The sequence below is a fragment of the Pseudorca crassidens genome, chromosome 10 (assembly GCF_039906515.1).
Source record: "Pseudorca crassidens isolate mPseCra1 chromosome 10, mPseCra1.hap1, whole genome shotgun sequence".
Classification (NCBI taxonomy): domain Eukaryota; kingdom Metazoa; phylum Chordata; class Mammalia; order Artiodactyla; family Delphinidae; genus Pseudorca; species Pseudorca crassidens.
In genome coordinates, this window is record NC_090305.1 from 38,922,424 (window position 1) to 38,936,766 (window position 14,343).

Genomic DNA, 14,343 nt, shown 5'->3' on the forward strand with positions numbered 1-14,343 from the left:
TGCACATGCATATATAGTTTAGGGACACTTACATAGATTTTGATTCAAAAGTCTGTCCCCCCTCCCTTTGCCAATTTGTCACTCCCCACGTGAGGGTATTTACCTTCGCATTGCTAATAAATAAATTGGGTATATTGCTTCCAATTCTTTTTTTCAGTTTTAGGTATTTCTGCCTTTTCGAAAGTAGGACTTATCTACCACTACAACCATCCCCTATCTTGTCAATTTAATATGACTTGGCTAAATGACTCCATGTTTACATTATTAGGACTCTAACGCTGTCTTCAGCTGAACTAAGCATATATTGTGGTATGATTCCTTTTCCCTTTCTGCCTAACACTGTGTTTCATTTGCTTAGTTGTCTTTGTATTACTTATCACTTAATTCCACCCCACACTTTGATCCAGTGCTATGATTACACTTTAATACACATGGATACCTTGGGTATTGTTTCAACTTTTTCTTCCTAAAGAGCTCTATCCTGGAACCTGTGCTCTGCTAATTTGTGTTCATCTCTTGGGTTGCCCGGTAGCTTGCTGCATCACTGACACTTGGGATTTCCTTTCATAAATGTCCTGGAGATTATTTTTATATCCCGTTTCCTGTCTCTCTGATCTTCTTTCTTGGTTTACTCCATCATGGTTTTTGTTTGTTTGTTGTTTGTTTGCTTGTTTTAATATCTTTATTGGAATATAATTGCTTTACAATGGTGTATTAGTTTCTGCTTTATATCAAAGTGAATCAGCTATACCTATACATATATCCCCATATCTCCTCCCTCTTGCATCTCCTACCCTCCCTATTTTGTTTGTTTGTTTGAAGTATATACAACTTCTAGTAGCTTCCTCAGAAAGGGTGTGTGTGATTGAGGGAGTGGGCATGCTTGTATGTCTAATAATGTCTTTATTCTGTTTTTACACTCAGTTGGCTGCATGTAAAATTCTAGGTTGAAAATCATTTTCCCTCAGAATGTTTGTCATTGCTCCATTGTTTTCTAGTTTCCTGTCTTATTGCTGCTAAAAGACCAAAGTCATTCTGATTCTTGGACCTTTGTATGAAGCCTTTTCCCCTGTGAAAGTCTGCAGGATCATTTCACAGCGATGTGCCTCATGAGGTCTGTTTTCATCGATTAGCTAAGGGACCCAGTGTGCACTTTCAGTATTGAAACTCTGGTTCTTTGGTTTTGATTCTTTCTTGATTTTTTTTCTCTTTTTTAATTCTCTAGCTCTGACATCTCATTATTCAAATGTTAGATTTATGCAGGTTCTCTCATTTTCTTTCTCTCCTATTTTCTAGATTTTTCTTTCTGCTTATTTTCTGGGAGATTTCTCAGCTTGTTCTTTTAAGCCTTATTTTTTCTTATTTCTCCTATTATATCCTTACTTTCCAAGAGTTCTTTGGTTCCCTGATTATCTCTGAGAGGATATTGATTATTTTTTCATTTTTGACATTTTCTTCTTCTTTTTTTTTTTAAATATTCATTTTATCAACCTGTAATTCACAAGTGTCTGATTTTTTTTTTTTTGTCTGAATTGGGTCTTCGTTGCTGCATGCAGGCTTTGTCTAGTTGCGGTGAACAGGGGCTACTCTTTGTTGTGGTGCGGTGGCTTCTCTTGTTGCAGAGCACAGGCTCTAGGCGTGTGGGCTTCAGTAGTTGAGGCACGTAGGCTCAGTAGTTGTGGCTCACGGGCTCTAGAGCACAGGCTCGGTAGTTGTGGCGCACAGGCTTAGTTGCTCCACGGCATGTGGGATATTCCCAGACCAGGGATTGAACCCATGTCGCCTGCATCGGCAAGTGGATACTTAACCACTGCGCCACCAGGGAAGTCCTCTACTTCTTTACATAGTGTCTCTTGCCTTCTTTGTTCAGGATCATTAAACAAAAAACTGACCATATGAATGGAGTGCCAGAAAGCTGTTTGGAAGCTTTGTGCCTGGGTGGTTCTTGTTGACTGTCATTCACTATAAAATGATTTGTCTGAGCTATTTCATTTCATCCTCAGATGTCAGGGTCTTGGATTGGTCATACTTCCTGCAGAAAATTTACAGCCTTCCTCAGATCTCTTACCTGGGGAGTGAATGCCTGGCTGCTAGTGTTTTGGAAGCTGAGTTAAGCAAGAAAACTGGGGTTCAACATGCAATTTACATGTAGTCACTTAATTTCCCTGTTTTCAGGATAGTACTCTCCCCTCAACCATGCCGAGCATCCTCCAGAAACTCTTACCCACTCCAGAGAAGCCCTCTAAGTGTCTGTCAGGCCAGGGAAAGGCTGTTATACTGCATCATGCCCTGTGTTCTGGAGCTCTCTTTCTTTAAAAGATATTCTAAAGCAGATTTCTGGAGTACCCTCCCCGCTACTTCCAGAGATACCTGATTCCACCGAATCCTGAGCCTTGGGAGGACTACTGTGGAATACCTCACACTGCTTCTCCGCTTTCACCAGTGGCTTATTATTCAGCTTTCCTGGATCCATTAAGACACTTGCCAGTGATCTCTCTGCTTTCCAGCTTCTAAATAGTATTGCTCTGACTCCTTTGTCTTCTCTTTGTCAGTTTATGCTTTAAAAATTAACGCTGGGGGGCTTCCCTGGTGGCGCAGTGGTTGGGAGTCCGTCTGCCGATGCAGGGGACACGGGTTCGTGCCCCGGTCTGGGAGGATCCCGCGTGCCACGGAGCGGCTGGGACCGTGGGCCGTGGCCGCTGGGCCTGTGTGTCCGGAGCCTGTGCTCCGCGGTGGGAGAGGCCACAGCGGTGAGAGGCCCGCGTACTGCAAAAAAAAAAAAAAGAAAAAGAAAAAAATAACGCTGGGGCTTCCCTGGTGGCGCAGTGGTTGAGAGTTTGCCTGCCGATGCAGGGGACACGGGTTCGTGCCCTGGTCCGGGAAGATCCCACATGCCGTGGAGCGGCTGGGCCCGTGAGCCATGGCCGCTGAGCCTGCGCGTCCGGAGCCTGTGCTCTGCAACGGGCGAGGCCACAACAGTGAGAGGTCCGCATACCGCAAAAAAAAAAAAAAAAAATTAACGCTGGATTCGCTACAAAAGTGGAGTTTCAGGAGTGAGTGGATGTGTATGTTTCCAATCCACCTTCTTTACTTTGCTGATTCTTGACCTCATTTACAGTGTATTTGTAAGGCAGTAGTGAGGCATGATGAGTAAAGACAACTCCCTTGAACAGCATGTTCATTTTTCTAACTGTATCACCTGCAGTACATTTCCATTTCAAACTCAGTATCTGAACCCATTGTTTTCCTGTAAAACCACTTCCCTCTCTAAGTCTCTCCATCTGTGTTTTTGTCGACAGCCTCTACCAGAGTTCTTTTTGACTCTTCCTCCTTGTCTCCCACTTGAATTGAATTTTTAAATTGTGCTCATTCTTTCTGTGAATGTCCTTGGTTTTAACTCTTCCTTCCCTATTTCCACAGCCATTGTTCAGATGTTCATTACTAAGCCTAGATCTGGCCACAAACCAGAAGATTACTGGAATGGTGTTCTCAGAGGTCCTATCAGTCTTCTTACAGTACACTGTCCTGTTTACTAACGTGCAGTGGTGTTCTCTTGTCTGCCAAATGAAATTGAAACTCTTCAACCTAGCAGTTAGCTATGTTTGGCTTTAGCAAATGTCTTTCTGTGCCTTTATTTATGATGTTCCCACCACCTGAAGTACTTTTTGCTCTTTTGCAAACTTAGTCCAGTACCCTGTGGAGCTCTGGTCAATGCTGGTTTTTCTACCTGAAGGTTTCTCTGCCTAATTTCTCCTGTTCACAAATGCTGTTCCTTGTTTTTTTGTTTGTTTGTTTTTTAAAATTTTAATAGGATTAGAAAATCATCTTTCACACTACATGTTTTAATATTTTCTGAATTTTGTTTCCTGTGTATGACTCATTTGAAGCTTCTTTTTTCTGTATTATTTTTTATTACGGAAAATTTCAAACCTATACAAAAGTAAAGAGTGGAATGATCTCCCTTGCTGTTATACTAGTGTCACCCAGCAATTATCAACTCATTGCCTGTTTTTCACCTATATCCCCACCCTGACACCCACTCGAGATCATTTTGAAGTATATCCCAGGCATCTTATTTTCATTTGTAAATATGGCTTTCTAAAAAATGATTCTTTTAGGTAACCATGACACCATTGTTAACACCTAAAAAGGTTGACAGTTAACTAATATCAAATATTCAGTCAGTTTTGCCAGTTATCTCATAAACATTCCTCTAATTTTGTTGGTTTAGAACAAGATCCAAATAAAATCCATGAATGCCAGACTGGGTACTGTGTCTCTTAAGTTGCTTTTATATAGAGGTTTTCCCTTTCTTTCCCATACATGTGTTAAAGAAACGTTTTGCTGATTGCATCCCCATGGTGCTTAACATGGTCTCTGTTTCCCCAAGATTCGTATTTGATATTTTTGGAGGAGTAAGGGAGGCAAAAGAGAATGAGAGCAAGAAGTCTTTATAGGTGGTGTTTATAAGGTTCTTAAAACTTGAAACTTACATCTTTTATTTTCCTATAATGAGCACACAGCAAGAAGAGTTTGAACTGAACCTAAATTTGTATCATTTATTTGTTGAAATACAAGTTATTAATTTTAGACAAATGAACAACTTAATTTTTGTTTGGGGTAATAGTTTTCCATTTCTTAAAAAGCGATTGTTATTCCCTAACCTGTGTATCTATATTAAGTTCAGACTCATGTTTAGAGAAATAATTTGGAGTAGACAGCATATAAAGAAAAGTGCTGTTTGGAGCTAATAACGTCTAAATGATACTTAAGAAATTAGCCACATGGGAACTTTGGTTTGGGGAAAGCTTCGGTGAACTTATTTTAATCTCCATCATTAAGCAGTCATGACTTGTTACTTTTTAGAATAAAGGAATTTTTAAATACTGTTTCTTTCTTCATTTACTCAGCACAAACATTTCACTGAAGATATTCAGACAAGGCAGTATCGCTCCTTGGAAGTTCTGATAGGATCTGGCTATAATACCCCTGCTGATATTTGGAGCACAGCGTGCATGGTAATGTTTTTCCCATTGACTTTAACTTGTTACGTGGTAATTTGCTAATTTCAGTAGACCAGTGGATTAACAAACAGAAAAGGATTTTTTTTCTGACTCATCACTGGCACTCTGAATCCTGTGTCTGGAGAGGTCTGAATTTAAAAGCTTAGTTACAAACATCTGACATTCCGTTCGGTTCCTGCCAAATTCCTGTTAGGTGAAGGAACCAAATGTTTCCTACTACAGATTGGGGTTGCGGGGCGGCTAAAAACAACTGCTCAGACACGGTGCTGCTTTTGATGAGGAGAAGTTACTCTTACCCTTGCCCTCAGCTCTGATCTATTTTCAGATTAGGGAAAACCCTGGAAACTGCTTCATTCTGTACAGTTTAGCAGTCACTCAGCCGTCTTTGCACCTCACAGGATATGAAGCTCAGTCATCCATGGATTCATAAGTTGCTGCTTTGACCTTGTCAGGCAACTACTCAAGTAGTCAGACTTAGTTGATATTAAATGACTTCCCACAGATAGCCTCATGTTGGAACATATTATATTGTTTCCTGAAGTGGAGTGTACTCTTCAATTTGTAATTGTGGATTTACTTTTTTCTCTTCCACTCATTTTAAGTACTGGCAGGAACCATGTCTATAATGTATAGCTAAGTGTCTGGTGCAGGGCCTGGGACATTTTGAGGGGGTGCAATGCACTGCTAATGCTAACTTCCTGGAGTTATCACAGACTTCACAGATTAAAGGCATAGTTTTCCACAAGACTACCCTCACTTCAGACACCAGCTGCAAGCTCTGGGGTCCACAGGCCACCTGCACCTCCTGACCATCTGGCTACAAATTGGGAGTTTCCATTGTCCTTTCAGATTCAGTAGTTTGCTAGAATGACTCACACAACTCAGGGAAGTTCTAAAACATTTCAGTTTTGATATAAAGGTTACAAATCAGGACCAGCCAAATGAAGACATGCATACAGTGAGGTCTGAGAGTGGACCAAAGGTTAAGCTTCTGTGTTCTTAGGACACATCAGTTTCCTGGTACGTCAGTGTGTATCACCAACCAGGGAAGTTCACCCAAGCTTTAGGTGCCCAAAGTTTTTACTGAGATTTCGTTACTTGGGCATGATTTATTGAATCATTGGTCATGTGGTTGAACTCAGTCTCCAGCCCCCTTCCCTTCCTGAGAGGTTGGGAGGTCAGTTTTGACAACACTCAGCCCAAAACCTCAACCCTCTAATTGCACAGTTGGTCTTGTCCAACTTGGCGGCATATCCAACCCCCCTCTTGAAACTGTGTCTAGGGGCCCACTATGAGTCACCTCATCAGTATAAACTTAAGTGTGGTCCGAAGGGGCCCACCATGAATAACAAAAGGCGCGTTTATCACTTGGAAAGCCCAAGAGTTGAGAGGCTTCCTCCCAGGAAACAGGAACAAGATCAAACAAATTCTTTAGTATACAATAATACTTAATAAATGTTTGTGGACCATCAAATGAGTGAACTAAATCAGAAACATATTAAACTGTCATTTCAATTAACATTTAGTATTTATAATCAACTTTGGGGAAAACTTAAAAGAGAAAGTACAGACTAGAAGCCCCAACCTGTTTTGTGTCATAAATTTCTTTGACGCCCACATTCCTGAAAACCTTTGTCTTCCAAAGATAATAAAGTTTAAACCATGTTGTTAATATGGCATGACCTTCTAAATTATTTTGTTATGGCATGTCTGTGGTCTTTTAAGGGGGAGGGCTGTCTAAATTGAAGATGATTTGGTATTGTGTGCACAAGATGAAAGAACATTGGAAGAAAATCTTCTTTCTTGCCATACTTTAAAGCTTTGTGTTGAGGAATCTGATTTGGATTGAGTTGGTAGAGGAAATAATTGATAGAGATGCCGCCATACAAAATACAGCTAGTTTGTAGGTGGCATCTGATTTATTATGATGTGGTTCTTAGTAGTGGGTTAATTGAGGGCAGTAGGTCCTGCTTGCTATGTAACATAGTATGTACAGTGTCAGGCTTAAGAAGGCAAAAAGGCAAAAAAGATGAAAGGGGGGTGGATTAACCTTGGCCCCTCTTTGGACCAGCTCATGTGCAGGAATTTTTTTGACCAAAGGAGGGAAAGCACTTACCTGACTTGAGACAATATCATGAAAACTTGAGGCCCATTTGTTCCCCCAAATTTCTCTCATTTTGCTAATAGATGTAGAAAACGTGCTTTAAATTTCACCATACTCAGAGAATAAAAATAAATCTTGGAATATCAGAAGTGCCTGGAGAGATGGATCATCCTTCATCTAGTACAATTAATTGATGGAAAGATTGGGACCCTTTCTGAGGTAAAAAGGCAAGTTGAGAGATTGCCTGCCACTTCAGTGATTGAGACTACAAAGTTAGAAGGAAAGTTATAAGAAGGGAATGCTCTGTGAAGAGCATTAAGAATTAATAAAGAATAGATGTTTTAAAATTCTCCAAACGTTCTATGGATTTTGACAAGTTTGTAATGACATGTATCTACTACCATAGTATCATACAGCATAGTTTCACTGCCCTAAGAATCCTCTGTGCTCTGTCTCTTCATCCGTCTGCACCCCCTGCCAACCCCTGGCCACCACTGATGTTTTTATTGTCTCTATAGTTTTGCCTTTTCCAGAATGTCATAGTTAGAATCATACAGTGTAATTCAGTTTAGCTTTTTTTCACTTTGTAATACCATTTATGGTTCCTCCATGTCTTTTTATGACTTGATAGCTCATTCCTTTTTGTCACTGAATAATATTCCATTATCTGGATGTACCAGCACACTGGATTTATCATACCTTCCCTGATTTTGCCTCTGTCTGTTAGCATGACCCTGACTGACGTAAAATAGGCCCTGTGGTCAGTGTGAGACAAGCACAGGAGTGGGCACCAGGAGCCGTGGATTCTAGGATGGACTTGGCCTTTCTGTTCTGGTCAGTTTTCTCATCTGTAAAGGAAAGATGTTTAACTAGGTGTTTTGTAATCTAGAGTTTCTACTAGTTTTCATTTCTGATGTTGTGATCTTTCGGTTTGGTTTGGTTTTTTTACTGTTATCTTATTTATAAAATTGTAACTACTAGCAACTACCTTATGTTCCAAAAATAAAGTTCTTTTAGAGAACTTTAGGTAACGAGTTGTAAGTATCTAGGTGGAAAATTTTAGAATATTTTAAACTTTTAGAAAACTATCTACTTTTTTTTTTTAGCTTTAATATCTTCACTGAATCCCCTACTATGAGATGGAAAAATTAAAGTACTGGTTTCAGAAGAGACTGACAGACTTTGATGAATAAGAATCACAAATTGTTTCTGTTCTGCTTTGAGACCGTAAACCTCAGGATAATTAGAGGGTGAAACAGGTATCTGTTCTATCAGTGTAGTTCAGTTTCATAACAAACTGCTAGCATGTAAAACAAGCTATGCCTAGCAAGAAGCCACAGCATCTCTGACATTTTAGAGACAATCCTGAAACTTCTGCTTTTGTGGCCTTGCTCTGGGTAGTGGTACAGCCCAAGTTATACATTTTTTGAGAAAGACTATTCTATCGTAACACTGGCAAACCACCAAGACCTAGATAGACATGGGTCTGAATTGAGAATGTGCCCCAACTAAATCCACTCCACAGTTCTTGAGATTGTCTGGGCTGGTTAGTACCATTGAGTCAACCAAAACTGACCCATGGCTAGCAGTTGACTTATAACTATACTTTTTATATCAATAAGGTCCTTTTTAAAACTGCTGTTAAATTACTTGGTTTAATTTTAGTCAGTGAAAAATTAATACAACCCCATCACTCACACGCTGTCCTTCTGTACTGGTTGACACTTATTCCTGAGGAAATCACTTTTTCGGTCCCTCTCAAACACTGTTTACAAGACGTTTTCTTGTTATAGGGGACTTGTGCCTTTTCCTGGTTGGTGGATGCTAACCTGCTGGTCAATATGAGTAGCTCCTGACTCCATTTATACTTAATCTTTTTCTGTAGACCTAGGAATTGGGGACTCTATCTGGGACAGTGCTTTTCCAAAGCAAAACTTTAAAAATGTACTCTTTAGCAAACACTGAAGAGTCATAGGTAGAAAAATGTCTGAATTTTTTTGGTTTTGATTTTAGATACAGAATGTTAATTTCTAGCCATGTGAAGTTATAAGTTATTCATGTTTATCTCATTAATAATTTAATAACTTAGAATCACCTTAGATATGCCCCTCTCTGAGCAAAAAGAGAAACTTAAGAGAGCTGAATTACTGATTGAAGGATTGGGGTGTACAGGGCTTGGAATAATCCACATATTGATATTAACTGAGTTTTTGCAGTTTTCCTGCTCCATTTTATTAAGGTACAGGTGTGAAAGGAAAGCTTTTTAGGAATAATCTTAGAGAATTTTTAAATAATCATTTGCAGGTTTTCCAAGAAGAAAAAATTACTTAAAATTGAGCCAAATAGCAGTAAATTTCCCAAACGTCTTTCTTTTTTATGCTTTCATAAGCTTTCCTCTTTTTCTTAGGCCTTTGAACTGGCCACAGGCGACTATTTATTTGAACCTCATTCAGGGGAAGAGTACACTCGAGATGAAGGTAAGTCCCCTCAACCAAGGATGTCTGTGCACGGTGGCTAATGTAATTTGCTAGTACTGAAGAGCCTTAGTCTTCTTAGTGTGCTAAGTATATGTAAGTCCCAGAAAAGATAGAAATATAAGATATTTTATGTTAAGTATTAGGTATCCTAGATATTTTATAATAGATATTAAAGAATTCTATATAAGAATTAGAGAAAAGGCCACAGTTGGTTAAACTAAAACTTGTATTGGGTTGGCCAAAAAGTGCCTTGAGTTTTTAAGTAAAAATAAAAGACTCATTTTCACCAAGAACTTTATTGAACAACGTACTCACCCTTTTGTTCCACTACCTTCTGCCATTTTTCAGGCAACTTCATAATTCCATTTTCCCAAAACTTTTATCTTTTTGAGTAAAGAACTGTTCCAGGTGTCTTCCAGGGGATTGAAATTTTTTCCATTAGGAGAATTTTGTAAAGATTGAAATAAATGGAAATCTGAAGGTGCAATGTCTGGTGAATACGGCAGTTGAATCAGAACTTCCCAGCCAAACTGTAACATTTTTTGCCTGGTCATCAGAGAAACATGTGGTCTTGCGTTATCTTGATGGAAGATTATACATTTTCTGTTGACTAATTCTGGACATTTTTCATCAAGTGCTGCTTTCAGTTGGTCTAATTGGGAGCAGTACTTGTTGAAATTAATCGTTTCGTTTTCTGGAAGGAGCTCATAATAGAGGACACCCTTCCAATCCCACCATGTACACAACATTACCGTCTTTGGATGAAGACCAGCCTTTGGTGTGATTGGTGGTGGTTCATTTCACTTGCCCCACGATCTCTTCTGTTCCACATTATTGTACAGTATCCACTTTTCATCGCCCGTCACGATTTGTTTTAAAAATGGAACATTTTCATTACATTTAAGTAGAAAAATCGCATGCAGAAATACGGTCAAGAAGGTTTTTTTCACTTAACTTACGTGGAACCCAAACATCAAAGCGATTAACATAACCTAGCTGGTGCAAATGATTTTCAGCGCTTGGTTTGGATATTTTGAGTATGTCACCTGTCTCCTGCGTGGTATAACATTGATTGTTCTCAGTGTTTCGATTGATCGTTATCAACTTCAACTGGTCTACCCGACCGTGGAGCATTATCCAGCGAGAAATCTCCAACATGAAACTTTGCAAACCACTTTTGACACATTTGTCAGTCACAGTACCTTCTGCATACACTGCACAAATCTTTTTTTGCGTTTCAGTTGTGTTTTTAACCTTTCTTGAAATAATAAAGCATAATATGCCGAAAATGTTGCTTTTTTCACAAAAATTCACCAATTTTGATAAGTCTTTTCTTAAAACACACACTGATAAGACAAGCTGTCACATACAATCTAACAAAATTGTTTTGAATGAAGTTAAAGACACGTAAGTGCTACTAGAGCCATCTTACGTCATAACCCGAAGGAACCTTTTGGCCAAACCAATATTTGCCAGGTTTCTTATAAAACATCTAGTCATTTTCCTTCCTGTGTAAATCAGTGATTCATTCTTTACCCAGTTTGGATCTGCCTGTTCATCAACTTGTTGCCCAGTTATGCTTGCAACTTTATTTGGAAGTCGATTTTATCAGATACACACTACTTGAATGCAGAGAATATATCCTATTTGTCTATATAAATTGTACAACATTCAGCATTCTTTTTGCTCCTTTCTGAAAATTAAACTTGTATTTTTCTTTTTAAATGATACTAACATTTGGATTCCATTTTAAAACAAAATATTATTGGTTTATATTTTGCAATACCAGTGGGAAAAGCCCAAGGCGTCAGGTGTTCTGAGAGGCTGTGAAAGCAGACAACTAAATGTGTGATGATTTTTTAAAAATCATAGTGGCATTCAAGTAACTAGATGAAATAATAATGTGAATAAGAAAACTTTATTAAAGGAATGTTTTACCTTCTTTATTATACAGTTTTGGCGCTTTTGTTTTCAGGATTAATGGGGATTACTTTGAGAGAGCACTACCAGTGTACCCTCCCGATGCAGAAAATATATCTTTTACTTTCTATGCTTTCCTTGATTCTTGGGGAAATCAGGTTCTGCTTTATGGAACCAACAGTGCTATTTCTCAAACTGGTCCCCTGGGTTGTCAAAAGGCAATGTTAGTAAGGCCTGCTGATATTCCTAATAAGTACCGTTTGAAAAATGCTCTGCTAACTAATCACCATAGCCATATGCCTGTTTTAGTGGGTACAGTTTGGACATGTTTTCTGTATATAAGCCCCTTTTACTGTAATTACTACCTGTGTACACACTTGATTTTCCCCTGTTATCTGCTTGCTTTTTTCTGGGTTATAAGTTTGGGGCTGTAGACTTAACATCGTTTTAGAAATGCCCTATCAAATCTGTTTGCAAGGGTAATTAACTTTTTTCTCTTTATTTCCCTGGATTCCCTATAAATAGTGTGTGGTACAGACTCATATAGTGGCTAGAATTACATTGTACAGGATCTTATGCTACCAAACCTGAAAATTGAAATGTATATGAAAAGACTCAAGTAAGGGAAAAGGGAGAACCAGTTACCCTAGATATTTATATCCTAATTTATTCCCTCCTATTCCAGCCCTTAGATAAAACCTCAGATTACTACTGTTTGGCCCATAGGAGCAGGAAAAAGCAAACCCTATCCCCTGGCTAGTATATGCATAGTGTTACAAGTCCTGGTAAGACTGGGGCCTAAGTAGCATGTCCTCTGTTATTAGGGACATTCCACAACCCTAAATCTTGGAATAATAGTTGATAATTTTGCCTGTCAGATATATTAATCCTATGATTAATTGATAAGCCAGAGATAGGTTGCTGGAATTTAAAGTAATATAACAATTTTAAGGGAAAAATAATTCCTTGGTAGGAAAAATATTAAAAGAACCAATACTTTACTTGGAAGTTTACAGGAAGACAAATTATAGTCTCATTTATAATTAATTTATACAAAGATATTTACTTGCAGATCCTGCCTAAAATTGGCAGAAATTTTTTGGCAGCCAAATACTTGTTACCAAACCATAAATTCAGTAAAAACTGCCCAAAAGTTATAGTGAATTCATAAAGTTCTTCTAAAATGACACCACTGAGTCCTTTACATGAGAAATAGATGTGACCTGAAACCTTCACAAATTCCCAGATAAGTGTATGTCTCTAGCATATGATTTTACCCTAAGATACATTATTGGAAGTTTTAAGTGATTGCTTTTGACCTGGATTCTGTAACTACAGGATTAAAGTCATTTTTAAAGCTGTTTTGTGGCTAGGAGCCATCACTTTTTAAAGCCTCTTCATATTTTTACTTTTTGTCACCTGCAGAAAAAGGTAATAGACCTGTCTGTAGGTGTGGATGCTGGCTGGTCCCAAGCTCGTCTGCTGGTGGCAGACTGCCCACCTCCCTGGCAGTGCTCACAGTCCATATGCCTGCTGTGACAGTTACAAGACACTACATGATGTAAACATTTTAGTGGCCAAAGATAGTCAAGTAGCTATACTTTAAATGTTTGTGCTCATTTTTTCTTTAATAATGTGATTTTTTAAATTAAAAAACAGACAAAACGAAAAAACATCTGGACTAGACATGATACGATAGGGGTTTTCATTTGAGTTCTAGCTCTTATTGGCCTTGTGGCTTCAAGTATGCCGTTCTCCCAGAGGTTCCACTTTTCACCTTTAAAATGGGGTATTAAATTTTGGCCTGTTTTACAGGGTAATTGTGAAAACTCGATCATATGTGAGTGCTTTGTCATGAACATTCTTAAAGTGATATTATTACTCTGTGAAGCCCAGAGCACTATTATAAATAAATGTCTGTCCTAGAATGTCTAAAGCATATTGCTACACTCTTGTAGCTTAGCTGAAAAACCCACCTGGACCTAGATATAGACAAAATAGAAATAAAATATTATAGATAAGCCTCCAAACTCCAGAATGGGACTTGCCAACTACTATCAAGTGACAAACCACCGGAAATAATTCTTGGCCTTCCCAGGCTTCCCTTGAGTATCCTCGGTTTTATTTGTACTTACTTTTAAACAGCTAGTTCTTGAAAAAGCTATTCATAGAAAAACCTCTTTTACAGCTTATCCTTGATCCTGTTCTTCTTACCCTTCTATTTTAGACCACATTGCGCACATTATAGAGCTGATAGGCAGAATTCCAAGACGGTTTGCCCTCAGTGGGAAATATTCACAGGACTTCTTCAATCGCAGAGGTAGTATTGTTAACATGAGTTTTCATCTAGGCCCCAGGGATGCAACTTCAGGAAGCAGAGCATTCACACCAAGATTGTTTTTACTTATCACTCAAGTCCCACTGGAGTGGGTACCTGATTTTTAATGGTTTTCTGGATTCTCCATTAGATGGATAGAGTCCTCTTCTTCCCATTTAGGACAGAAAGCAAGCTGAAATGCTTTATAAAGAGGTGTGCATGCTACTCTTTCTGCCAATATCTAGAACTGCATTTGTTACCCCTGTTATGTATATCTTTTTTCCCCCTCTTGAAATGTTTGAAACATACAGATCACATTGCATTGATCATAGAACTTCTGGGGAAGGTGCCTCGCAAGCTCATTGTGGCAGGAAAATATTCCAAGGAATTTTTCACCAAAAAAGGTAAAATAAATGTGTTTGTTCCCAGACATTAAGGGGACAAAAGTGTTTAACAATGAAGAGGTAAGTACAGCTTGGGTACGTGTTCCCAACACATACA

The 14,343-nt window shown here is 38.6% G+C and overlaps 1 protein-coding gene across 1 annotated transcript in view; it reads left to right on the top strand.

The window, feature by feature from the left end:
- Positions 1 to 14,343, top strand: part of SRPK1 (SRSF protein kinase 1) — an 81,302-nt gene that overhangs the window by 63,071 nt on the left and 3,888 nt on the right. The window contains 3 exon segments of the mRNA XM_067753187.1: positions 4,911 to 5,018; positions 9,536 to 9,605; positions 14,154 to 14,246. Of these exon segments, the coding sequence (XP_067609288.1) occupies positions 4,911 to 5,018; positions 9,536 to 9,605; positions 14,154 to 14,246 (271 nt within the window).